At 49.6% G+C, this 26,747-nt stretch overlaps 1 protein-coding gene across 1 annotated transcript; it reads left to right on the top strand.

Annotated features, from left to right (window-relative positions):
• Positions 1-13,468: 13,468 nt before the first annotated feature.
• Positions 13,469-25,156, top strand: VPS4A (vacuolar protein sorting 4 homolog A). The gene is made up of 11 exons (XM_079800069.1): positions 13,469-13,632; positions 17,610-17,721; positions 17,814-17,961; positions 19,696-19,757; positions 19,852-19,971; positions 20,437-20,593; positions 21,122-21,270; positions 21,693-21,774; positions 21,991-22,210; positions 23,216-23,356; positions 24,328-25,156. Exons 1-11 carry the CDS (start codon positions 13,612-13,614, stop codon positions 24,427-24,429), a joined length of 1,314 nt encoding a protein of 437 aa, XP_079656195.1. The 5' UTR covers positions 13,469-13,611; the 3' UTR covers positions 24,430-25,156.
• Positions 25,157-26,747: the final 1,591 nt, after the last annotated feature.

Below are 26,747 nucleotides of genomic sequence, written 5' to 3'. Positions count from 1 at the left end.
CGTTTAAAGAAGAGCCTGCCTTTCACAAGCTACCGTGGCCAGAATTTATAGGCTCTAATAAGCTCCAAAATGAAGCTGTTGACTTATTGTTAGTTTCCTAATGTGGTTTCTAAGTAATTGGGTTTAATTCTCCTGTTAAGAAGGGTGGCTCATTGTTTTTCTTTTTGGACATAGTAAAATATCCAAGAAGTTGGGGGTTTTTTCTTCTTCCCATAGGATTCATTTCAGACTTAGCTTTGATCTCTTGCTTAGGAAGACATCTCTTCCCAGGTGCTAGTTCCCAGCAGCCCCTGCTTCTTGGTCATTCCAGACATGTTGTACGTTGTGATGGAGTTTACTGTCCCCACGTGCTCCTCCCGCCCTAGGAAGTCCTCGAGTTGTATCACCAAAGCGCTCTTCCATGTGTCCCGGCTCTCGCTACCTCCCGCCCCCCATCCCCCACCGCCATCCCTTCCCACTGCACCACCAGCTTTGCCACTTCTCAGTGCTTACGTTAGGACTTAGAACTTGCAGAATTTTATTTGCCTTGCCTTCCGCTCCCTTTCTGGTGGTGACCAAGTTGAAGAGCAAGTCGGAACCACTGCATTGAAAGAAAAGTTTTACTTGTTTGAGAGTTTTCTAATTTTATCCTTGGTAGGAGCCAGGGGATGTGGTAAGATTTATTTTAAAAGAAAATCCCTATTTTTTCCATGACCTAATAATTGATATTTACTTTAATGAGAAAATCCTCGTGTTAGCCTAAGCCACTTTTTATTGCTTACCAAACGTGCCTTTGGTTGGGGTTCGTGGAGCTTTATTAGTCCCTGTTTGAATAACTGGGTATCACTGCCATCCCAGGGAGGCCATCTGTCCTGGTGTAGGAACAGCCTGCGGCCGCGCTCGGCAGCACTGTCTTTCTCGTGGGCAGAGATGGTTGAGGAAGATACATCCTGACGAGCAAGCTTGTTTCAAGAGGAGAATTGGTGGGTGAAGCCAGCTTTACAGCACAAACAAATTGTCGAGTTGCTTTGGGCTCTGTTCCTCCATGTAGGACCCTGGCCCTGGCCCTCCCCACCTTGCAGCAGCAGAGTGGTCTGGACAAGACTCAGTGTAGCTCAGTAACCCCTCCTACAGTGAGCGGGGTGAGGACACCATGGAACGGATGCCTGAGTTTTGCTAAGCACTGCCAGATGCCATCATTAGGACACATTACAGTAAGATAGCTGATTTTGTGGTCCTGGAAAACACACCCAGTTATTTATGATTATGAAGGAGGTGCATATCTGAAACCATTTAAAATAGGGTAATAGCTGTATAAGATGTCAACATCAGCACAGTCCCTGGGACTGAAAGAGAAGGGAGTAGTGAGTTGGCTGTTCTCCGTGTTCTCTGAAGAAAGGTCTGGGATTAGTTCTCCTCTACTATGTTTATTAGGAGTGCCTAGAGGATGTGGACATTACAGAGGGTGGAGGAGGGCGGCACTCCCAATAGGAAAAGAAAACACAGCGGCGTGTGCAGCGCACAGCTATTTGGTGTGAGGGCAGACTGACACAGGTGGGATGTGAAAGAACCGACTCGAGCAGAAAGTTCTAGTTAGACGTTGTAAGCCCGTTGTCTTCACTCCTTCCCCGTGTTCAGTGAGATTAACCACAGGCAGAGGCTGGGGAGAGATGTCTGTTCTTCTCTCACCACCGGTCCCAAAAATGAACTCTGATCCACTTAAAACTGGACATTGAAATCTTAGACTAGAATATGTCTTTCAAGAGCTTCTGATGTTTTGAAAATTCACAAGCCCAAGTTTGGTTCCATCTGGAGTAAGTTGAGAAGTTAGGGAAGAAAAAAAGTACCTTGAAGGTCCAGCTGTGATTTCTGGAAGAAGAATTTGAATACAGAATACCCTTCGATAGGGAAGCTTAGACATTCTTTGCAGTGAAAGGATTAATCTGAGAAGATGAACGATGTAATCACAGACTTTTGCAGCAAAGCCATTTGGTTGAGGTTTTCTTACAGTGAGAAAGGCTAAGCCACTGAAAAGATTTTCAGGGGGAACTTCTGAGCCACCTGCTCATTGGTTATATGAAAAAGATCGGTAAAAAAGGTGTAATTAAAATGTGGGAGGGGGAGGTAAGGCGTGCATGCCCTTCAACCCCTTTGTTCAAGCTTCAACTGCCATGGATAGCCCCAAGGTCCACAGGGTTTTTAATATTTAATAGGGTTTTGAGTCTTGGTGTGAAGTGGAATTGATGGGAGGTTTCCTGTGACAACTTGCACCCCCAAGAGCAAGAGCCTTCAGCTGCTTGTTTCACATACTTCAACAGCTCTCCAACCACGGGTGACCAGGTTGTTCTTCAATTAAGTGTGTTTGTGGGATTTTCAAACCACAGATGAAGTACTTTTTGTGAATGAGACAGCCTTGATAAATATGTGCATATTTTTGACCCACAGTTGGGAATATGAAGAGGGCTGCCTGTGTCCACTGCTCTACACTGTTTTATAAGGGGACTTGCGCATCTGTGGATTTGGGTCCTGGAACCAATCCCTTGTGGAAACCAAGGAACGACTATAGTGAAGGTTTTAGGGAGTCCAAGTTAATTCGTGGATTTTCGACTGCCTGGGGAGTTGGCACCCCTGATCCCCACGTTCTTCAAGGATCAATTTGTACTTTGTATTTAGATGCCAAAAGATGGCAAATTATTTTCAAATGATAACTAAAAATAGGCATTTTTCATATTTCACATCTTTTACAGAACAGCTAATTTTTCATTTCTTTTTTATTCTGAATTAAGAAAATTGTTGAGAATGTAGTGGGCTTCCATGTGTTGAATGTAAAGGAATTGCAGAGTATGTCCCCCTCATTCAGTGCCCCCCAAGACCTGGGCCTAGACATCTTCTCCATATTCCACACAGATGCCTATCAAAGAAAAGGCTCAGTTATTATTTTTCTGAAAAAGGTAAGTCCTTTTCTAAAGTCATCAAATGAACCTTTCCTGGAAATTAGTATCTAATATTTTATATGAAGAAATACTTTAATGTATGTTTATACAGTATTTATTAGATATTTGTAACTGTAAACTCACCTACCTAGTAGACAGAGTTTCAGGTTAAATATTGGGGCATGTACAGGCAATCAAAATATTACTTTAAATGTCATTCACCTATTTTAAAGCCATGTTTTAGCACTTTTTAGACTAGGTAAGTCTGATAGTGCCTGTTTTTATCATCTGAAATCTCACCAACTTTGTTATTGAAAATTATTGCATGGAAGGAGAAATTGAATTATTTATTTCTTACATTTTTATAAGTGGAAAAATCTCTCCAACCAACAAATGATTAAAGTTGTTACTGATTATTTGTTCTCTTATCCTCCTAAGCAGAATGGTAACAAAGCTTTTTTTTCAGCTGATTAAATGCACTTAGCTAATAAACCAAAATTTATTCTTTAAAAAAAAAGCTGTGTGGAATCTGGATAAGATTATGTTTCTTCCAGAAAAACAATTAGTGCAAATGCTTTTGATGGACAAGTGTGACCACTTTTGAGAAAAGGTTATGATAGATTTTTTTGTTAATTTTCTGAGAACCTCCAGGTCTTCTTGTTTAATTTATATGCATGTGGATAATTTGTGTGTGTGTTTCAAAAACATGGAAGGATCTCCATATTTTTAATGCAAATTATCTTGTAAGCTGCTATGCAAATTATATTAAAAGGCCTACCTACTAAAAGAGTTAAACATTTTTGAAGCTTCAGGGAAGACCTTATAGACTTAAGCACTTTCTCTGCTTTTTTTGTGTCTTATCTTGGATACTTAACGCTGAATTACGTTATTGTTTTCACTGGTTATAAGCTATTGATTGTACATAATATTTAAACCAAATATCCAGCATACATTTCCATGTTGCTGCCATCCACTATCGACACCATAAGTGAAATGGCTGTTTGGAAACCCAAAGTTCATGCTTTTACAATCCTTAATGAAGAAGTAAAATGCCAGATCTCTTTGGTCTGAAAACATTGTTCTGGTCTGATCTGACTATCTGTGTAAGAAGAGAGACTTCTTTAAATTGGGATGCTTAAACTTTTAAGTTGAATTTGACTATAGTCATACTCTACTTATATATTTTTTTCAAGTATATTATGTGGCAGGTGATACTATATTCTACCTTGAGTTCGGAAATTTCTTTCAGTTAAATTTGAATTGTTACAATGGCTGCTGAAGATGAAGACAAAGGAATCTGCCATCTGCTGCCATTCTCTCTCTGTCTCGATTTTAATTGCTTGGAAATCTAGAATTATTTTGACTTTCTTTTTTTCTTTAATTGTAGACTCTTGTCCTTTAGAATTCAATTTGCATACATTCCATCTTTAAGGGAAGTTTTTGCTAAGCTCATCAAAGATAGCTGCCTTTCTCGGGTTCATGCCGTGTTTGCTTCCAGTTTTTGGTTGCTCGGTTGGTGGAGTGAGAATGTCTTTCTTCTGTGGCTCAAGAGCATCGCACACATGGATCTTCTCTTCACTAACCTTTGTTCCCACAAATTTGGCAAAGCTCATTTGTGTAACTCTTGCGCAAAGTTCCTGAAACTGATCCGATGAATTCTTTCTGTCCATTCTCGCTTCTCGTAACTCCTCTCGAACTGCACCCATCTCACTGATAAGTGTGTTGATTCCAACTTCTAGCCTCTTAAGCAGTTGTCTATCTGAAGCAGTGAAGCCTTCTTCAGGAGCACAATCAATTAGAGATTGAGGAGGTCTCACACTCATTATTGCTTCAACCTGGCTGGCATCAGCAGTGTCAAGAGTCGAGCCTATAGAAGAGGTTGGACTTGTCGCTCTGGATTCAGTTTCCTCTTCATGCTCCATAAGCTCGATGATTGGTTTTTCCTCCCTCTTCCCCTTTGATGGTCCCGCATCCTTGGAGCCTGAGGTTTTGCGCCTTCTTGAGTCTGCCATAATAGGTGGTTGGAGTCCTATTTTGACTTTCTATATCCTGTCTTTAAAAACCGACACAGCAGACTTTCCCCTCCCTTTCCCTTTTTTAAGCTACATCTTTGTGCTGAGTATATAGACAATTGATAAATGTGTCATGTTAGTTCTAAAATAATTATGCTTTATATCAGGTTTATGTTTTCTTGATCAATATAGCTATTCTCATGGTGAAATTTATTTTACACTAGTAATAGACTGCTTAAGCGGCTGATTTGAAACCCTTTCTCTAAAAAAACAAAATCATCTGGCAGATAAGTGATATAAGTTCATCCTTGAAAGGATCACATTTCAAGTTAACGTAAAGTACAATCAGTAGGCACATAGAGCGTATCTGTTTCCTTGTCGTTTTGACACGAGCTAAACTGCCAACTGGAAGAATGATTGTTATATATTAACTAGAAAAAGTATTTTAACAAGATTTCTTCTATTGTTTCAAAACTGATAAACTTGAACTTAATCTCTTGCCATTTATTCTTCCTTTCCACTTCAGGTTCTGAACCAAAGCATTTTCTGGGTTTTTAAAGCAACTCTGCATTTGATATAATGCATAAATATGCCATTTGCAAATAACTGCTTGTTCTCCAATGAGCATTTGGTTATATTCAACAAAAATCTACCATATGAACTGTAATCTTTGAATTGCCCAAAATAGATTGGTTGAAACTAAAAACCTATAATAGAGAAATTATCAATACTCTTTTATTCAGGGGTTGGACAGAAGTAGATTTACAGTTGTTCATTGAAGTAATACAATAATTAATAAATAATAATATAAGAATAGCCCTGGCCAGGTGGCTCAGTTGGTTGGAGTGTCGTCCCATACACCAAAAGGTTGCAGGTTTGATTCCCGGTCAGGGCGTGTATGGGAGGCAACCAACGGATCGATGTTTCTCTCACATCGATGTTTCTCTCTCTTTCTCTCCCCCTTCCTCTCTCTCAAAAAAAAAAAAGTCACACACTCACAAAAACATATTCTTGGGTGAGGATTAAAAAGAAAAAGAAAAACTGTTTCATTGTACTCACAAACTGTAAACCTACTTTTGCCCCTGTATTGTGAGATAAGGTATCCTGATAGATTTCTAACTTCTGCGTCCTCTGAGTAGCTTACTTACTCAAGTTTTTCTTAATCTTAAGCTCTAAACTGTTGACACCAGTGATCTTTTCGTTTTTGAGTCCCTCTTTGTCCCAGTCACATACACACCCTGAACTCTCCCAAAGTGGTAGAAGCCTCTTATGAGGAGATGAAAGGTACTTGGGAGGCTTGGAGCATTTTTAGAAATTGGGGAACTAATTAATGATCTAGTAATCCTTGCAGTCTTTCCTCTAATAAGCACTTATTAGTGTATAGTTCTTCACAGGCACTCTGAAGGATCCATAGCGCATAATCCATTCTCAATCACACCATGCCATCTGTCAATCAGAGGTTAAATAATTAACCACTTCATATTTTTATCAAAGTACATCTGGAGTTCTCATTTGGCAAACTGGAAAATGTTTAAAAGGAGGCTCAGTCTTTGGCCCATGCTAGCATGAAAGAATTCCAAGCACATTTAAGTAGGCTGGTCTTTTCATCATGCATAATTTTTTAAATGCAAAATTATGATTTTAGTTTGGGAAGGAGAACACTGTAGAATATCTTTAGGGAGATAAGTCACAACAACAATTAAGTTATGTTGCTCAAAGTGGATCAATGGGAAAGTCTTTTTAAAGAAATGCTTCTTTTAACTATAAACAGCAAAGCTAACTGTGAATTTTCATCTACCCCCCATTTCAAAATTGTGCTGGCCTATTCATTTCCACACTCAACACCATTTAAACATCTCATTTGCTGAAAGTCCTTATACGTGGTAGATGGAGTATTTCTTCATAGTGAGAGCTCAAAATGAAGATATTCAAAACTTAGTAAAATTCCACTTATTCCAGATACTCTGGAAACTCAGTGAAAAGAGCACCTAAAGAAAATGAAAGATTGTTTGAATGTTTCCATATTTTTGTATATAGTAACATCCTTTTCCATCCAGCTTGCCTTCCATTTATCACTAGGATCAGCCTTTCAGGTAGCATCCTTCATCACGCTCAGAAAGTACCTGAGTGATGTGATTGGAATGGCATAGGGCAGTAGTCGGCAAACTGCGGCTCGCGAGCCACATGCGGCTCTTTGGCCCCTTGAGTGTGGCTCTTCCACAAAATACCACGGCCTGGGCGAGGCTATTTTGAAGAAGTGGCGTTAGAAGAAGTTTAAGTTTAAAAAATTTGACTCTCAAAAGAAATTTCAATCATTGTACTGTCGATATTTGGCTCTGTTGACTAATGAGTTTGCCGACCACTGGCATAGGGAACACTCTCATGGGCTCTTTCCCCTTTGTGTCCAAGTGTCCTGGGGTTGTGCACACATATTAGGTCATGGTCTTTCCTTTAAACCTTCCCTCTGACAATCAGGTGCTAATGATTATGTATTATTGGAACCAGCACATAAGTATTGTCGCGTTCTGTTCTTCCTCGGTTGGAAGAAGTGCGTCCCTTCTATCTCAGTCCTGTTCGGGTGGGGGTCAGCTATATTTTTTCACCTCTGTTTTCTAATTAAATAGAATCTGGGGGAGAGGAAATTATTAAATCGAAGTTCTGGGTTTGGCACAATCAATCTTGATGATGCTCTTCACAACTTACACAGCAAATCTGCCCTTATCATGAGATCCAGTTCCAGTTTTGTTTTCCTCCAGTATCGGGGGCTGCGTGTTACCTTTAAACCTACCAGGTGGGTGCAGCACGTTAAGACCTTGGTTCCCAGAGAATGGTTCCCCTTTTGGTATCAGACCCAAGGTCTTTTAGCAGGTAATGTGGCAGGCCACTACCTAGGAAGCCTTTTGTTTGGGCTAATCTCTGCAAACTCTGGTTTGTCCCACTCGTTTGTATTCTGTCCCACACGACTAGCATTTCTATTAAGCATTAAGACTTAGACAGCTAGGATAATACTTCTACAAAGTATTAAAAGTATGTGATATTCTGGGGTTTTCTTCTTCTTTTTAGAACCCTGTATTAAACAAGACTTCTTTGTAAGTGTTTAAAATTTAAGTTTCAAATCTTCTGGCATCACCAGACTACCAAATTGAAATCTGTGGCGTAAAACAGGGCAGTATTTGTGTTCTTAATTAAAAAAAGAAAAAAGCTTTATGTATGTGTACTCTATAAATACAAATGCATAGACAACACTTTCCCTTGAGTTGCACATCGACATTTAGCATTGTATATTACAATGAAAGTTTGTAACTTAAGGGTATTATATATATAAATACATAAATACCTTTGTAACCTTTATACTGTAAATAAAAAGTTGCTTTTAGACTTGTATTTTTTTCTTTTATTTAAATATTAAAATAGTTTCAAACCTACAGGAAAGTTTTAAGAACAGTACAAAGAACTCCTACATCCCCTTTTTCCAAATTTCCCAGTTAACATTTTAGCACATTTGTTCCATCTTCTTTTTCTGACATGATGCTCTCTTCTGCGTACCTCCCAAACACAAGGACACTTCCCTGCAACACTACCGCCCCGTCCAGAGACCCCATTCAGATGCGACCGATCATCCCAAAGTTTCCTTGCCTTTCTGGCACAGGACCCTATCCAGTTCCACGTTGTGTTTGGTTTTCGTGTCTCATCAGTTCCTTCTGGTACCATTTTTAAGCAGATTTAGGGCAAATCCAAACTCTTAAAGACCTAGTTTTGGTTCTCGTTCCGCCAGTGACTTTCTGTGTGATAGAAGCTTAATCACTGGATCATCTGAGCTTTATCAGACTTTGAGTCACACTGAGGAGTGAGAGGGGAGATGGTTTCTCGGGAATTGTGTTAGGAACCATCAGTGCTCCATTGATCCGGGTGTCACTCACCTTGCATGATGTCTTAGCAAAATTTTCCCCTAGCCCTACCTCTCCACAATGTTCCTCACCTAACACTGGTTTGTGTTCTCCACACTGCTCTTGGCCCCCACCAAGGAGTCATTAACAAATGGTTGGGAACCCATTCCTTAGCACAAGCCCTAGAACACTGGGGTTTGTTTAGTCTGATTTTACTAGGTTGTACTGGCTAAGCAGAGTTGATGCACTGGTCCAAGCTTGGGTTTACAAGTGCCACATTCTCAGCATCATGATCCCAATTAGAAAAGTGCTGTGCAAGAGAGAGCAGATGGAATTGTGCCTTCGCAAGTCAACGACTTTCTACCTAAAGGTGGGAGCTGAGAATCTGATTTCTGCTCTAGCGAGAAAGTTAGAACAGAAAGGTACTGATCTGATCAGCGAAATCATCAAGCCTAAATAGATCCCATAGGCCAGCCCACAAATAACTCAAATTTGGTCCCTTTATTCCCCTTCCTCAACTTACTCCCTCACCCCCAGCAATGGCAACACCATGTAGAACTGAGGGGGGCGGGTCTCAGAGTCTGTTTTCCAGCTCTTCCCAGGAAAAAAGTCCACAATGGGTGACCAAGTGAGAGGGGAGAAGATCCACTTCCTGCCATCGGAGGCAGCAGCTCCAGACAGAGCTCCCTCGAGAAGCGGGGGGCTTCCTCTGGGAAGCTCTACCTTGGGAGCAGGGGCAGTGTGGGGGGCAGGCTTGTGAAAGACAGGAGCTGAGCAAGAGGTCCAAGAAAGTGGAGTGGGCAGAGCAAAGAAGATGCACACAGCTCGTGGATCGCAGACCCAGCCCTTGTTTCGGGCTGAACTGTGTGCTGCCAAAATTCATATGCTGAGCCCTCCCGCCAGCACCTCAGAATGTGACTGTATTTGGAGATAGAGCCTTTAAAGAGGCGATTCAGCTGAAATGAGGCCATTAGGTTGGGCCCTAATCTAATCTGACCGGTGTCCTTATAAGAAGAGGAAACGGGACACAGATACGGGGGCGTGTGCACACAGAGCAGGGACCCTGTGAGGACAGAGCCAAGTGTGGCCTCAAGAAACCAACACGGGCTCCTTGACCTTGGACTTCCAGCCCCCAGAACTGTGAGAAAATACATTCCTGTTGTTTAAAACAACCCTGTCTGTGGCATTTTGTTATGGCGGCCCTGGCAAACTAATAGAGCCCTCTTCTACTTGTAGGGACTTTTTTTATTTTAATTCCGTCTTTCAACTCACACAGCCCATCTCATACGTGGGGTTCATATGTTCTCAAGCTCTCTGCGTCACGCTCACCCACCAGTGAGAGCTGCTCTTTCGTTTGCTCACTTATTCATTCTGAATAACTTACTCATTAATTCTCCCAGCAGATATTGCTGGGCCCCTGGAAAAGGCCCAGCCCTACCCTCAGTGATGCAAAAGGACAGTGACTATGCCAGGCGCCGTCACGGCAAACGAAAGCTTCCCCGCTCAGCTCTGTCAGTATCTAAGCGTGGCGTATTCAGGGCAGAAGCTAAGAAGCCGTGGCTGACGGGGTGTGTGCCTCCCTACCTCACCCAAGCCCATCAGAGGCCTCGTCCTGCCGCTCCGGTCATTGTCCTGACTCCTGTCCACAGGGACGCGCCGCACTTTGGCCTTTTGGTTCCTGACCTCCCATGTGTGGTGATGGCCCCATCACTTCATCTCCCCATCTTCCTGCTCCCAGGGTCACCCCTGGACTGCATTATTGATTATTGCTGAAACAGCCATTTCTGAAATCAGTAACCGAAGCACCCCTCTCAGCGTGTTCTCACTGTGCCTGTCCTTCAACCTCCTGGGTCCTCCATCAGTCCCACTGACTCTTCCCTTCTCCCTACACACTTCGCCCCGTACCTGGCTCTGATTCCACACTGGCCGAGCCTGTGAGTTTCCTTGCTGCTCTGTCTCCATAGCGGCCTCCTGGATGAATCCTGCCATCTCCCTGCACCTGAGCAGCTGAGTATTGGGGAGAAAAATCCAAGACAAATTAGTACCTTATACATTTGTAGAGGTTGCCAACCTTCACCAGGTTTGCCCTTAACACTGCTCACTTTCGGATTACTTTACATTGCAAACCATCTTTACTCTCCTCAAGCCCCAGGCCTCCCTCCTTCTCCCTCTCTCAGCAGATTCTCTTTCCTTCTAATTCATGGAGAAAGTAGAAGCCATCCAAAGGTACTCTCCCAACTTCCTGTTACCTTCCAGCCAACAGAGGCAGGCGTCTATCTTTCCCTCCTATTGTAATGGCTAAAGCCCGTTCTCCTACCTATACGTTGATCCCATTCCCATTGATCTTTACTAGATCCTTTCTATTGGTTTGTTTGGTGTGTGTGTGTGTGTGTGTATTGATTTCAGAGAGGAAGGGAGAGGGAGAGAAAGATAGAAACATCAATGTTGAGAGAGAATCACTGATCGGCTGCTTCCTGCATGCCACCCAGTGGGGACCAAACCCACAACCCGGGCATGTGCCCTGACTTGGAATCAAACCGTGACCTCCTGGTTCACAGGTCGACACTCAACCAGTGAGCCACGCTGGCCGGGCCCTATTGGCTTTTCAAACATGCTCAACTCTTCTCATATTAACAACCATCAAAAACTCCTTCCGGACCCACAATTCCTGCAGCTATTCTTCTAGGCCTCCCTTTCTTTTCCCCAAACTCCTTGAACTCACGGACTACATTTCCTCATGACCCACTCCCTCGTGGCCCTCTGCAGCATGGCTCTGCCTCCTCACTTACTCATCCCTGGCTGAGGTCGTCAGTATCTTACATATATCACTGTCTGCTTTCTCAACTGCAGTAGGTACTGTGCTCCTCTCTCCTTCCCACAGTCCTCCCACCCCTCCCCTGACTTCCAAGACACTCTTCTGTCTATCCTTGTCTCCAGCTGTCTTTCTGAGCTGCTTTTGCAGGTTCATCCTCCTCTGGTTGGCCAACAAACCTCCAAGCTCTGCTCTAGGCTCCCCCTATACTCTTCCCTAGGAGATCTTACTCGCAGCTTCCATTCCCACTGACACCCAGATGTCTCACAGATGTGCATCTCCAGCCCTCATCTTTCTTCTGACTTCCAGATGCATATATCTGACTGTTGATACTTCAAGGGCACCTCAAACTCCTCATCCCTCCTCCACAAGCCCCCAGATCTAGTCTTTGTCCAGTGTCCCCATCTCAGTAGCATCACTATTGGTCCAGGGGCCGAAGCCAGCAACCCAGGAGTTATCTCTGTCCCTCCAGCCCTCACCATACCCCTTATCTAATCCACTTCCAAGCGCTTAAAATTTGTCTTCCAAAACCTCCCCATTCTGTGCGTATCTCTCCATGCCCCTCTCCCCCCAGTCCAGGCTTCCCTCACTCCTCACTCTTCTGGACTAAGGCAGTAGCTTCACATATAATAGCCACCCCATCCCTGCAATCAGTTCTGCATAGTAGGGCTAGAGTCATCCATACAAAAACAAATGAACCGTTTCCCATTGTTCTCAGGATAAAACCCAAAATTTTGACCATAGCCAAATGTTCTGGCCCCTGCCCTCCCCCTGAACACCAGTTCACCTCAGGCTTTGACTTATACTTTCTGCTCTCTGGCTACCTGAGCCTTCTTCCAGTTTCTTAAATTCCACCAGTGGCCTCCTCAGGGCCTCGGGGCCTTTGTACAGGCTGTTCCATCAGCCAGGAATGCTCTTCTAACCCCCTTCATCGCTCGAAGAATGGGAGGCTTTCCTGAACCCCTATCTTGGGCAGGTTGCCCACAGAGCAATGGGCCTTCGCACACAGGCCTCAACATGCTTATTACATAACTTTTCCTGATGCACATCATCTTTCTCCTCAGACTGCAGGCTCCCCTAGAGCTGTCAATCATTGCTGTATCCCCAGAAACGACACAGAGCTCCGAAATAGCCTATATTGATGAAATATTGTTAAATGGAATGAACGTGGCTCAGTGGGTTGGAACATCATCCTGTACACCAAAAGGTTGCGGGTTCGATACCTAGTCAGAACACATACCAAGGCTGTGGGTTCGATCCCCAGTGGGGGTGCGAACAGGAGCCACCCAGTTCCATGTTTCTCTCTCTCTCGCCCCCTTTCTCACTCTATTTAAAAACAAATAAGAACATATCCTCGGTGAGGATTAAAAACAAAACTACTTTTAGACAGAGCCACAGACATCGTAAGTTACCAGGAACTGATAACACTGTAGGGGACACTATGTTTACATTAGCTAGCTCATTCATTACCCTCAAAAGCCAGAAAAGGTGGATCCTGATTGTTAGCATACCCCATTAAACACGCGGGACACAAAGCTCTGGGAACTGAAAACTGCCCCACGGGCGCTGCTTTAGTGGAAGTGGGGTCTAGGACTGGAGGATTCCGCCCCGCCCTGCGTATGGCCCCGCCCCCTCGTCCCGCCCCACTCCCGGGCCCCCCGCAGCCCTGCGGGGCTCCCGGCCTCGCCCCCCCGCCCGCCCCGCACTCCCTGGCCGGGCTCTCGCCGGGGCGGCCGGTGGCCGCGGAGAGCGGTGCCTGCAGTGCGGGCCGTAGCCGCCAGGGGGCAGCCGCGCCGCTCGGGCCCGACCGCTCTGGGCCGCACTCCTCGCTCGTTCTCGGACTCTCTCCCGCTGCCAGCGGCCACCCTGCCCCGCGCCCAGCGCGGACCCATCGGGCTCCCCGCGCCGCACCCAGCACCTCGGCTCTCCGAGGCCGGACCGAGGCCGCAAGCAGCGCCGCGGGGTGTGAGGCGGACCCAGGAGATGAAATGACAACGTCAACCCTCCAGGTACTCGGCGCGGCCCGGCCGGCTTGCGGAGGCCGAAGGAGGCGCGGCGGGGCCTGCGGACCGGCAGCCGGGCGGGCGGGGGCCTCCTCTGAGCCCCGCCGGCCTGTCGCCGCCCCCGCCGGTTTCTGTGTTTACGGACTCGGAGCCAGGGGCCACCTCCCGTTCGGAACGCCCGGCCCCCTGGCCTGGCCGAGCCCGAGGCCGCGCCGTGCAGCTGGCGGCCCCGTCCCGCCGTGGGCTCAGCCTCGCCCGGCGGGGCCTCCTGGCGCCGCCCCGGCAGCTCGGGCCGAGGTCGGCTGCTGGCTCTCCCTCCGCCTCCTCCTCCTCCTGCCTTCCTACCAGCCCCTGCTTCTTCCCGGTCTCCTCCGGTTTCCTCTTCTCGGCCAAGGACCCTTCATTCATTCCCTGGATTGTGCAGGGCGGTGCTGGGTGGCGCCACCTGGATGCATGACTGACCCACCTTCCAGGTGCCGCCGGTCCTGCTGGGCCGGAAAACGTCAACATGCTCAGGCCTCAGGCTGGGCTTGAAGGTCCACCCTGCCACCCCTCGCGTGTGACCTTGGGCTGGTTCCGTGATCCTGGGGTCTGAGGGGGGTTGCTGTGGTTAATTCTGGGAAGGCATTCCTAACGGGGTGTCAGCTGCACAGTGAGTGCTCATCAGAGAGGATGGACACAGTGCTTGCGGGAGTTAGTCAGGATTTCATGGAAGAAGTGGCACTTGGCAGGATCACAAAGGTAGCATGCACATTCCTGGGGGTGGAGGAGGGAGGGCTGCTTCAGGTGGAGGGGAAGTGGGGACAGTGGGTAAACTTCCACCTGCAGGTCCCATCTGCCCAGTGTTTGTAGGGCCTGTGAGCTAAGAATGTTTTTTATTAAAAAAAAAAAAAAACACATTTTTTTAAAAAACAGCTTTACTACAATACAACACACACCGTACAATTCACCTGTTTAAAGTGTTTTCCGTATATTCACTGTATTGTGCAACCGTCACCACCATCACTTTTAGAGCATCTACATCACCCTGAAGCCAAACCTTCACCCTGTGGCTGTCACCCCCTCTCTCCCTCCCTCCCTCCCAGCCCCTGGTAACCACTAATCTACTGCCTGCCCCTATAGATTTGCCTATTCTGGGCGTTTTATACAAATGGAAATTATACGGTAATGAAGTCCTTTGCGAGTGGCATAATGTAGGTTTTCGCATTTTCACAAGGCTGAGGCTGAAAGGGTATCTCGTGACACGTGAAAAGCATGAAATTCAGATTTCCGTGTCCACAGGTGACGTTTTGTTGGCACACACGCCTGCTCATTGGTGTATGTACTGTCAGCGGCTGCCTTGGGGCCCCCAGGCAGGCGTGAATCGTTGCCACAGAGATTCTGCAGCCCCTTTGCTTTCATCCTCGTCCTTTGCAACACGTGTCACTCGGGATGAGGCGGGGTTGGCACTTTGGTCACCTTACCCTCCTGTTATGCAAAACGGTTCCTCTCCAAACTGCAGCTGAGGCCTCCTGCAGGCAAAACACTGTATGCGGGTGCCAGGAGAATCCCAGGTGCGGTAATTGAGTATTAAGAAGGACCCTCACTGGCTTGGCTCAGTGGATAGAGCGTCGGCCTGCGGACTGAGGGGTCTGGGATTCTGTTCCGGCCAAGGGCACATGCCCAGGTTGTGGGCTCCATCCCCAGAAGGGGGTGTGCAGGAGGCAGCCGATCAGTGATTCTCTCTCATCATTGATGTTTCTCTCTCTTTCCCTCTCCCTTCCTCTCTGAAGTCAATAAAAATATATTTTTTAAAAAAGAGGGGAGCCCTGGCCAGTTTGGCTCAGTGGATGGAGCGTTGGCCTGTGGACTGAAGGGTCCCAGGTTCGATTCCAGTCAAGGGCATGTACCTTGGTTGCGGGCACATCCCCAGTGGGAGGTGTGCAGGAGGCAGCTGACTGATGTTTCTCTCTCATCGATGTTTCTGATTCTTTATCCTTCTCCCTTCCTCTCTGTAAAAAATCAATAAAATATATTTTAAAAAAATTTAAAAAAAGAGGGGAGGTAAGGGATGGGCCTGCTCTGCCACATGGCCTGTCACATGGGGGACAGAGCGGACCTGGAGTGTTGTTCTGAACCCCACCTTTCAAAAGGACAAACCTAAGCAAGAAGGCGTATGGAGCAGCGATTTTCATCTCACGGCACACATGAACTAATTTCTAAAATTCTGCAGCACACCAAAAAATATAGCATATTTTTTGCTGATCTGCCAAAAAAAAAAAAAGGATATAATTTTGATTCATTTACACCAGACGGCTATTGTTGTGTTGGCTGTTGTCATTTGTGTGTGTGTGTGTGTGTGTGTGTGTGTGTGTGTGTAAAAGCAAGCAATTTATTAGCCGCAGCAAAAATATACCTGGACAGTGACACAAAGAAGGGCATGAAGAAGCAGGAGAGCCTGGGCTGGCTGCCTTAGCTCACTGGGGAGTCAGAGGAGGAAGGGGGAAAGGGAGCCCTCGGAGACAGATTCAGGGGTTAACCTGGACGCGCTGCCACTGCCCATTGTTCCTCGGGGTGCAGGTCTCCCGGGTCCCTTAGAGGTCGGGTGGGAGAGGGAATGGCCTGGGCATGCTCCCTGGAGGGAGGGCGCTGTTGTCATTTTTGTATTTGACCAACTACAAACTAAGAGAAGAGGTCAGTGCTCCTGACTGAACAGTCAGGTATCGCATGTTTTAAAATTTTTTGCAGCACACCTGTTGAAAATCATTGGTATAGAGGGGAAAAGTCCAAGGAACTGGGGTGTTGGTTATGGAGGAGAGAAGTCACCAGGGACAGGACTGCCCGTTCATGTCCTTTCTGAAGGGCTGTGATGGGAGAGAGGAGACGAGTGAAGCTTGTGTGTAAGCTACTCATCCATTCAGAAGGGTCAGGGCTCCTGGCCATTCTCTCTGTTTAGGGAGCGGATGGAGCCGAAGCTTGAGAATGGTAGCTACACTCTCACCTTCGCTCGTCTCTTCACCCTGGCGAGTTCACATCAGCCTGGCTGCCCCGCCCGTCTGTTAGTTTTGTAGAGCTGTCTGTGTCTTTCTTTCTGAGGCTTCTTGCCTTCCGATGGGGAGGGCTGCACAAATGCCTGGGCCCTGCCCGGCTGGTCAGTAGGGTTATTGTTTGTGTGGACGGAACTGTGTGTAACAGCGGGACCCGCCCGCCTGGTGTCTAGTGCTGTATCTTCTGGAGGAGAATTCTGGTAACGCTCCCCGGTTGAAGCCGTGGTTTCCAAAACTGGATTTGTGGGTGTGGGGCAGCGGTCTGAGAGGCCCAGCGTGCTCCGGGTTCCGGGGGGAGCACAGGCCCCAGGGTGTGTGAGATGCACAGACTCCCGCAGAGTTCTCAGAGGCTCCCCAGGGCGGGCCCTTCTGTTGGCAGCACCTACGTGCTTATGGGGGAAGCAAGCACTTTCTGTAATGGAGATGTGGTGGATTGACCCATGTGTACGCGTAGCTTTTCCCTAAGTGTCAACTTGGCGAAACGTCTTCTCTTTCCAGTCTCCAGAAGCAGGTCGGGCCAGTAGATCCCTCTAACTTCATCTCGTAAAACTCCGGTGATGAAGGGCTTTCCGCGCTGGCTGGCTCTTCTCTGGCCCCCAGGTTTCTGGCCTCCCTGCCGCACAGCACAGGGACCCATTGGTTCCGGTGTCCCCCTGTTCCAGGTTCTGAGTCGGGGTCCATGTCTTTCCCCTGAGGCACGGACTGACCTGGACTGTTCACCAGCTTCCACTTGCTCAGAGCAGAGACTGTGGAGGTTGCTCCCGTGGTACCGAGTGCACTGGGAAGAGGGATGGCGATCTTTTCAACATCCTCTTACGGCCTTTCTGGTTGTTGGAGAAGTAGGCCAGCATATGGTCTGTGCCTGACTAATTCTCATCAGCGCGTTCCTTCTGCCTGGGGCCCGAGGGCTTTCTGGATCCCTTGGGAAGCACTGAGCTCTTTGCTTTGCCTTTCCAGAAAGCCATTGATCTGGTGACAAAAGCCACAGAAGAGGACAAAGCCAAGAATTACGAGGAGGCGCTCCGGCTCTACCAGCATGCGGTGGAGTATTTCCTGCACGCGATCAAATGTGAGTCCCGCCCGGGCCCTCCCAGGCGCCAGGCCCCTGCGAGGAGTGTGGGCACCTGGGGGCTCACAGGGCCCCTCCCGTCCCCTTTGCAGATGAGGCACACAGCGACAAGGCCAAGGAGAGCATTCGAGCCAAGTGCATGCAGTACCTAGACCGGGCCGAGAAGCTGAAGGATTATCTACGGAACAAGGAGAAGCACGGCAAGAAGCCAGTCAAAGAGAATCAGAGTGAGAGCAAGGGGTGAGTGCGGAGGAGGGGAGGGCCCGGCCGGGCCCACGAGCATGTGCCTGGCCCTGTGTTGCTGTCGCTTTGGGTGCTAATGCAGCCTTGGACTTCCACCGCGGCCCGCAGCGGCTTTCGTCAAGCACTTGACAGAATACTGCTGTGTGCTCTGCGTCGTTGGGTCCGGGTGGGGAGCCAGCGTGGAGGTTACTAGCCTTGGATTCTGCAGCCAGACTCTTGGGGTATAACCTGGCTCTGCCACTTCCTAGTCTTGTGACCTTGGGCAAGTGCCACGGCCCCCTGTGCCCTCAAGTTCCTCGTCTGTAGGAGGAGGAAGATGATGAGCAAATGAGGTGATGGGGTGAAGCCCTGAGGATAGATGTTGATGCCCAGTAAGGATTAAATAAATGTCAGCTGCTGTTGTCATTAGAGTTAACATCTTTATCTGACTTATGAAGCTACAGACTCAGAGATTCAGAGATTGCCAAGGTCACAGAGCTGGAACTTGATGGAGTCTGGACCCACACCCTGATTCCAAAGACAGGGTTCCCTCTGCAGTTTCTCTCCTCACGTCTGTGGTTTGTCCACCATGGAGATTCCGGTTATCTGAGCACAAAGGCCACTGGGGTCCTGGAGGTGAGGGAGGATCCTGGGCAGGAAGTCCTGAGTAGGAGAGTGGTGGGTGCTGTGTTAGCTATTTCCCCAGAGGTGGGAGGCTCTGCTTCCGGGTGGAGAAGGTTGCCTGAGTGAGAGACACACCAAGGAAGGGGCAGAAGGCCAGGCATCTCCAAGGGAGCTGCAGGAGGTGTGAGGATGGCAGTCCCTCCTGTCCGGACAGGGTCTGCCAGGGGGTGGGGCAGTGACTGTGCCTTTTCCAGGTGCTCCTCTGTAGACTCAACAAGACTGACCTTGACTTCGCTGGTTTGGCTCAGTGGATAGAGTGTCGGCCTGCGGACTGAAGAGTCCTGGGTTCGATTCCAGTCAAGGGCACATGCCGGGGTTGCAGGCTCAATCCCCATCAGGGGGTGTGCAGGAGGCAGCCGATCAATGATTCTCTCCCATCATTGATGTTTCTCTCTCTCTCTCCCTCTCCCTTCCTCTCTGAAATCAACAAAAAAATATTTTTTTAAAAAAGGCAAAAAAGAAAAAAGAAGACTGACCTCTTCTCCAGGTCAGAGCCACTTGCTGTCTGGTTTCGAGTCCGTATGAGAGGCCAGTGAGGGCTCTAATTACTTGCCTTGCCTGGCTGCTCTGTTTTTCCCTCTTTTTAAAATAATATTTTTATTGATTTCAAAGAGGAAGGGAGAGAGTGAGAACCATCAATGATAAGAGAGAATCATTGATTGCTGCCTCCTGCACGCCCCCTACTGGGGATCGAGCCCACAATCCGGGCATGTGCCCTGACCGGGAATGGAACCATGACCTCCTGGTTCATAGGTAGATGCTCAAACACCGAGCCGGGCCCTGGCTGCTCTTAAAGTCCAGCCAAAGCATATGTCCCTCACCAGTCTCTAGAAAGAGCGCATGTCTCCATTATTCCCTCAATGAAGAAATGAGGACGGGTCATGAGAGTTTCCTGGAGGAGCCGTTGTAGTCCCTGAGTGTGCTCGGGGTACCTGTCCGTGGGTCTCTCCGCTGTTGAGCAGGAAGAGCATCCCTTTACCACTCTGCTGGCAGCAGAGCCTGGCCTCGCTCTGGGAGCCTCTTCCCAGCCTCCGGCTCCAGCCTGTCATCTTCTGTCTCCTTTCCCAGCAGTGATAGTGACAGTGAAGGGGATAATCCAGAGAAAAAGAAATTGCAAGAACAACTGATGGGTAAGAGGCTGGAGGCCCCATGCTGTGGGAGCGGGACATGACGAGGCCCCCGTGGGTCTGGGCTCTGGATCCAAGGCTCCGCCTCCCTCTGCAGGTGCCGTCATGATGGAGAAGCCCAACATTCGGTGGAGTGACGTGGCCGGGCTGGAGTTGGCCAAGGAGGCCCTCAAAGAAGCTGTCATTTTGCCAATTAAATTCCCACACTTGTTCACCGGTAAGAGTTGAGCCTCTGTAGGCCCGGATGTAAACGTATCAGGCTTCTGAGGGAGCAGGCTCGGGGCTCCCGCTCTGAAGCTGTCCAGGGGCGGATGGTGACTCGGCTCCCGTTGCCCTCAGTGGGCGAGGCCTGGCCTTTCCGGGGGCTCCCACTCAGGAAAGGCCGAGGCCTGCCCATTGCATTCATCCAGTCCTTGGCTTCTCTCTGGTGTTAACACCTTTATAACTGGAACTTCACTGACGGTCCCAGTGGGCGGGCAGGGTCACTTTGAAGGGCAGGGGGTCATGAGCCAGGGCTAAGACAAAGCCTGGCACTTAATGTAGTTCCTTTACCCCTTGGCTCTTAGAATCAGCTGTCCTGCAGACTCATTTCTGACTGCACGACAGTGACTGAGGCCCCTCTGCGTTTTTGTTCCCCTGCCCCAGTCAGAGGGGAGCTCACTCAGTCTATTCTTTCTTGCAGGCAAGCGTACCCCTTGGCGAGGGATACTGCTCTTTGGACCCCCTGGCACCGGGAAATCCTACCTGGCCAAAGCGGTGGCAACAGAGGCCAACAACTCCACCTTCTTCTCTGTGTCCTCCTCAGACTTGATGTCTAAGTGGTTGGGGGAGAGTGAGAAGTAAGTCAGCACCAGGCGCTCCTCTGCCGGCATCCCCGGCATGCTCTGCTGGTGGCCAGCTCCCCTGCCCTCGGAGTCACCTCCCGGAGGAGCTGCTGTTGGGTGTCGGGGAGAAGCAGTCAGCAGAGGGTATCTTGCTAGCTCATCGGGAGGGCACTTGGGAGAGATGGGTCTTCATGAAGGGAAGAGAAGGCCCTCCGGTAATTGGGTATCAGGTGGGTATCCTCTGTTGGGGACTTTATGTAGTTAGCGTGTTGCCCACCCCGACTCCCACTTAGCAGATGATGAAACCGGCTGAGAGGAAGGGAAGTGACTTAAGTCCAGAGCTAATGGACGGGGAAGGCGCCCGGCTTGCCCTCCCTCTGGGTGCAGTGCTGCCGGGGGATTTGTCACCACCGGTTTTTTTGAAATCCAGCATGACCATCGTCTTGACCTCCTCGTGGCAAGGGCAAGAGAAGTGGTGACCGGGACCCGGGCTGGGCATGTGTGTGAGTGTCCAGGTGCCACCCCCACTTTTCGCCTTCACAGGCTAGTCAAGAACCTGTTTGAGCTGGCCAGGCAGCACAAGCCTTCCATAATCTTCATCGATGAGGTGGATTCCCTCTGCGGCTCCCGCAACGAAAATGAGAGCGAGGCTGCCCGAAGGATCAAAACAGAGTTCTTGGTCCAGATGCAGGGTGCGTGCTGATCCTGGGTTTCCTCCCTGGATCTCGGTCCACCTAAAGCCAGCCCAGGCTTCGTGACTTAGCTGCAGCTGGATCTGATTGTCCTTGGGGTGGAGGGAAGCTCAGAGAAGCAGTTCTCAGTTCCATCTCCTCAGGCCTTCATTTGGAGAGGTCCCTGCGGCCTTCGGCCACCGCCTCCGCCTCTCTGCCCCTCTGCCCCTCCGCCCCTCTGCCCCTCCTCCTCTCTGCCCCTCCGCCCCTCCCGAGGCAGGCAGGGCAGCCGAGCTCTTCGCTGCCGCTAAGCCAGTTGGGGCCCCACCACTGAGGTGGCACAGGGTGGCTCCAGTTCAGGACACAGAGCCCCTGAGGTCCTCCCCGCAGGGTCTGACTGACTGTGGTGCTCGGAGGCAGCATCTGTTTCCCTTTGTCCACAGGAGTGGGGAATAACAACGATGGGACTCTGGTTCTTGGTGCCACAAACATCCCATGGGTGTTGGATTCAGCCATTAGAAGGAGGTGAGTCTTCCATTAGGAGAAGCCAGGGTCATTCTCCGGCCACGGTCAGCGTTGACCATGGCCGGCAGCCGGGGATGCAGCCTGACCCGTCTCTCGGAGGCTTCTCCCTGTCTGCATGATGAGCAGCCGAGCAGCCAGCTCTGTGGGCGCTGTCCCTCCTCAGTAAGACTCCTCCTCCATCTGCTCTCAAGTCCAGCCGTGTGCTTGGCTCTCTAGGTTTGAAAAGCGGATTTACATCCCGTTGCCGGAGGAGGCTGCCCGCTCCCAGATGTTCCGGTTGCATCTGGGTAGCACTCCACACAGCCTCACGGACGCCAATATCCAGGAGCTGGCCCGGAAGACAGAGGGCTACTCAGGTGCAGACATCAGCATCATTGTGCGGGACTCCCTCATGCAGCCCGTTAGAAAAGTACAGTCAGCAACACACTTCAAGAAGGTGAGTGAGCCGCAAGGCTTGTTTAGAAATTGTCGCAGGAAAGGGGACAGCAGCTTTCTTTGCCAGCTGACACATCTGGGTCTCTTGGAGCACCAAGGGCAAGTGCAAAATGAACCCTTAGGCTCCAGGGCCCGGCCAGGGCTGTCCCTGCTCTCCCCTCCCCTGCAGTTCTTCCTGTTTGACCATCTCAGGTTGTGTGAGCCGAGGGGACAGGGCACCGTGGCCCCGCCGCCACCCCGAGTCACCCCCGCCGTCAGCACTGTGCTGTGTGGTGGGCCCTCCTTGGTGTTTGAAAAGTGGGTACAGAATCACACGCCGTGAGGAGGAACTCCGTTCACACGGAAGCTCTCTGTCAAGGGGCTGCCAAGCGTCCTGCTATGCACCTGGCCTCTTTCTAGATGCTAGGGAGACACTTGTAACTGACACAGCAGACAAAACCCCTCCTCCAGGAGCCTCTCCTAGAGGCTGAGACAGGGAATCAACAAAACAGACTCATTTCTCAGAGAGTGGCGAGGGGCAAGCTGGAGCAGGGAAGGGAGGTCTGAGATTTGGGGACAGAGGGGCAGGTTGCACTCTTAAAGGATAAGCCACACTGGGTGACATTCGAGTTGACGAAGGTGAGGGAATGAGCCTTCAGACACTTGGGAGAATGTGCCAATGGAGAGATTTCAGGTGGAAAAACATTTTTGAAGCCACTACGTTGGTGGTGAGATTTTTGAGTGAATGAGGAAGAGGAAGGTACCAAGGCATTTGGGGCCACACAGTGAGATTCTGGAGGACAGTGGCTGGAGTAGCACGCCATTCACCAGCCTCTCAGTCAGACTTCCAGCCACTGGGACCACTCAGCCGGAGAGTTTTGAAGGAGCCTTTCCCTCCTCAGACTAACGACCTAGAAATCCAGGCATTTGTTCACATCCTGCCCTTACCTTCTCTTCAGGACTCAGAAACCTGAGGTGTCCTGCCCCTTCTCCAAAAGCAGCCAATCAAACTCCTGTTTGCTTTCAGGTCTGTGGCCCTTCCCGCACCAACCCTAACATTATGACCGATGACCTCCTGACCCCATGCTCTCCAGGGGACCCAGGGGCCATGGAGATGACTTGGATGGATGTCCCTAGTGACAAACTCTTAGAGCCTGTGGTTTGCATGGTAAGTGGCCAGCTGGCAGAGAGGACTGCACAGCCCAGAAAATTGAGGGCTTGGGTCCAGGAATAAAAATAAGCTGCTCCCCTTTTCTGTCCTAGGCTGTTGTGGCTCCTAAACAGAGAACGGCCTTTGGGGCTCTGAGTAGCTGGGGCTTCTGCTGTTAGACGCAGTCCTCACTCAGTCCCAGGATGGAAGCCGTAGCATTAGCATTTTATTTTCTTCTGCCAAAATAGTAAAAGCCAGCCCCAGCCGGTTTGGCTCAGTGGACAGAGCATTGGCCTGTGGACTGAAAGGTCACAGGCTCAATTCCGGTCTAGGGCACGTACCTCAGTTGCAGGCTCGATCCCCAGCCCCAGTTGGGGTGGGTTCAAGAGGCAACCAATTGATGTGTCTTTCTCACATAGATGTTTCTCTGTCTGTGTCTCTCCCCCTCCCTTCCACTCTCTCTAAAATTCAATGGAAAATATCCTCGGGTGAGGATTAAAAAAAAATATATAGTGAAGGCCCGGTGATATGTCTGCCTCATTTCATGGGTTTGGCTTGTTCTGCACCCAGAAGGAACCAGCAAATGTATGTCAGCACGGTGTGACCTGATGCAGTTGCACAGGCAGCCTCTCCTGGCTAGTCCTCACCTCTCCTTTTCCCGGTGTTGGCCATGGTCTTGCCCATTCTGTATGGCAGGTGTCTGCCTTTGCAGCGGGTGTGGGCGTGCAGTTAGAGCTTCTCGTGGGAGTTAGATGGCGGGAGCTTAGATTCCCTCGGACTGGCAGCAGGCCCATCTGGAACCGACAGAAACTGCCCCAGGAGGAAGAGCATCTCTTCGGGAGGATTTCAGGCAGGAGCCAGGCTGCCAGAGGGAGGTCTGCATTTGGGCTGGGGCTGACCTCCACCCTGGACTGCGTGGGTCTGCGACGCTGGGAGGCCGAGGACCTGAAGCCGGGCCTCGCCTCAGCCACATGCTCTTGTCTTTGCAGTCGGACATGCTCCGGTCTTTGGCCACCACCCGGCCCACCGTGAATGCAGATGACCTCCTGAAAGTGAAGAAATTCTCAGAGGACTTTGGACAGGAGAGTTAAAAGCTTTTCACTCTGGTGACGGTGAAGGAGGGAGGTTGATGGCGGTAAATTCCTGCACTCCTCATGTCGGTGGCCAGACAGGGCTCCAGGGCTCGTCCTAAAGTCACTCCGTGTCCCCTGTGCTGTGTGGCCGCCAGCCAAGGAGCAGGAAGGAAGGGGCTCCCGGCCGCAGAGATGCAGAAGCACATCCGGCAGCGGGTGGAACACTGGCTCTTCCTACTTCCTCCTCCTCTTCTGGATGCTCACTCCTTGTCCTGCCACTCCATGTTGGTTTTTAAAGCCTTTTTTGTTCCTCTAAATTAATGCTGCTTGGATTTTCGTCTTGTTTATAAATAAAGTCAAAATCACCTGAAGCATCACGGAGTGGGAGCAGCCGAGGGGTAGGGCTGGTGCAGCAGACCTGCGAGCCCCGTGGCCCGTTCCTTTTAGACCCAAGTGTCGCTCCTTGTGAACTGAATGGCCGATGCCCTGGATCCCCAGCCCAAGCTCTGCCTATAAAGGCCAAGAGTAAAGCCAAGCCATTCGCACCCTCCCACGTCGGCATCCCGAGCCCTGTTCCTCCCTGCAGGAGGAGAGGGTCTGTGAGCACCAAGCTGTGCACGTCAGGAGGGAAGGCAGGCAGGCGGGTCTCACTGCTGCCTCTTCCCTCTGAATGTGAGAACATGAACGCAGCCACCGCCGGGTCCCTGTCCGGGAAGTGGGCTAATAAATCCGTTTCCCTTCTTGAGCCACCTGAGTGATTGCGTCTTTGACTCGTGGGCTCTTTGAAGGCAATGCTTGCTTCCAATAGAAGGACCTGGTTTTCTCCGCTGTCTCTTCTTCAGCAGGGTAGGAAGTAGGAATGTTGCCACTGCCACTGGGCCTGGGCCTGTACTCCAGTCAGGGTCCTGAGACCTCTCTTCCCCCAGGGCCTCAAAAGTGTGGCCAGGGGTGTTGGAGGGACTTGGGCAGTTCTTCCTGTTGTCCAGCCTCCAGGTCAGAATCTCAAACTGGGAGGCCTGTGGGCCAGATGTGGTTTGCTCTGCAGCCAACATTTAAAACTCAAGAGTAGACACAAAAATTCAGATTAGGTGATGCTGGGCCTGTGTCCCCAGGAGGCCCCCCATCAGGGGCAGCTGAGCAGGGGCAGCCCTATTCAGTTGTGACATGCTGTGCCGTTCACCATCCCCAGGTGGCCTGCTCACACATTTGCATCGTCTGCCTGTCAGACACCCAAGTCTCCAGAGCTGGCGGCCCTGGGAATGCTGTCCACGGAGCAGGTGCAGTGATGGCTGTCACACGTTGACCACGAGATATGGACATGCAGGAAAGGCCTGGCGCGGGTTGTTCAGCCTTCCTGCTCCGTTCCCCCTCCACCCCCACTGGTGTCTTCAGACCCGAATGGTCCAGAACTGAGTATGTGGCCAACTCTTAGGTCGTGTTAGCCTTGCACTGTGGTGTTCCTATGGTCTGGTTAGGAGTGTCTGCTGAATTCAGCTAATTTCTTAAAGTGTCTGCTGAATTGAGCCTTCTTACCGCATTTTTATGTTTCTTGAAGGCTTGGGCTTGGTGCTCCTCTCCATTGCTAATGGGTTGTCCTCGTTACCTGGAGCGCCAGCAGGCCTGACCTCCGATGACACTTACGCAGCAACTGTGACTGGAATTTTTGTCGCTTGCTCTGGAGTTCCCACATGTATACTTCTTGGTTAGTTATGTGCCCTCAGCCACCAATTATGTTTGTAAATGCTGGACTAGAAGCCAGGATAAGCACCCTGCCAGTACTGTTTTATTTTAACTTGGTGTTTACTCGTATTTTATTACTCTACCTCCATTATCTTTACTTGAATCAGAAGGTCCTTGGTGCGCCCCCCCCCCCCCCCCCCCCGTTTTTAAACTTGCTTCCTCATTTCCTCTGCTTGAACACCTAGACAAGTCACAGGGTTCATCCTCATAGCTGTAGTCCCAGCTTTCAGACACCCCGAGGCTGAACTAACTCAGACTGATGCTGTGGCCTCCCGGTCTCTGTTAATCACGGCGAATGTGTGCAGAGGAACTTCCTCCCCTAAATGCTCCCTCTGAAATCCACGTCTTCCCTACCTGGAACTCTGTTCTAAACCTGCCTACATTGGCTTTCACTGTGGAAGTTGATTTCTAAAACTCAGCTCCAGATGCCAATTGGTGTGTGTGGTTTTTGTGGCTAATACATCTGCTTCCGGTGCAAGAAATTTTCTTTATTGGAAATGCAAGGATTTGCCTTTGGGTTGTAGTGTCTTAACTAGTAGACCAAATCCCTCCTCCTCTGTGGATTTGGTCACAACAGTAAATCTCATATATTGTCA

This window comes from Cnephaeus nilssonii (assembly GCF_951640355.1).
Source record: "Cnephaeus nilssonii genome assembly, chromosome: 20".
In the NCBI taxonomy this organism is placed as follows: domain Eukaryota; kingdom Metazoa; phylum Chordata; class Mammalia; order Chiroptera; family Vespertilionidae; genus Cnephaeus; species Cnephaeus nilssonii.
This window is presented reverse-complemented; position numbering and strand designations above follow the sequence as displayed.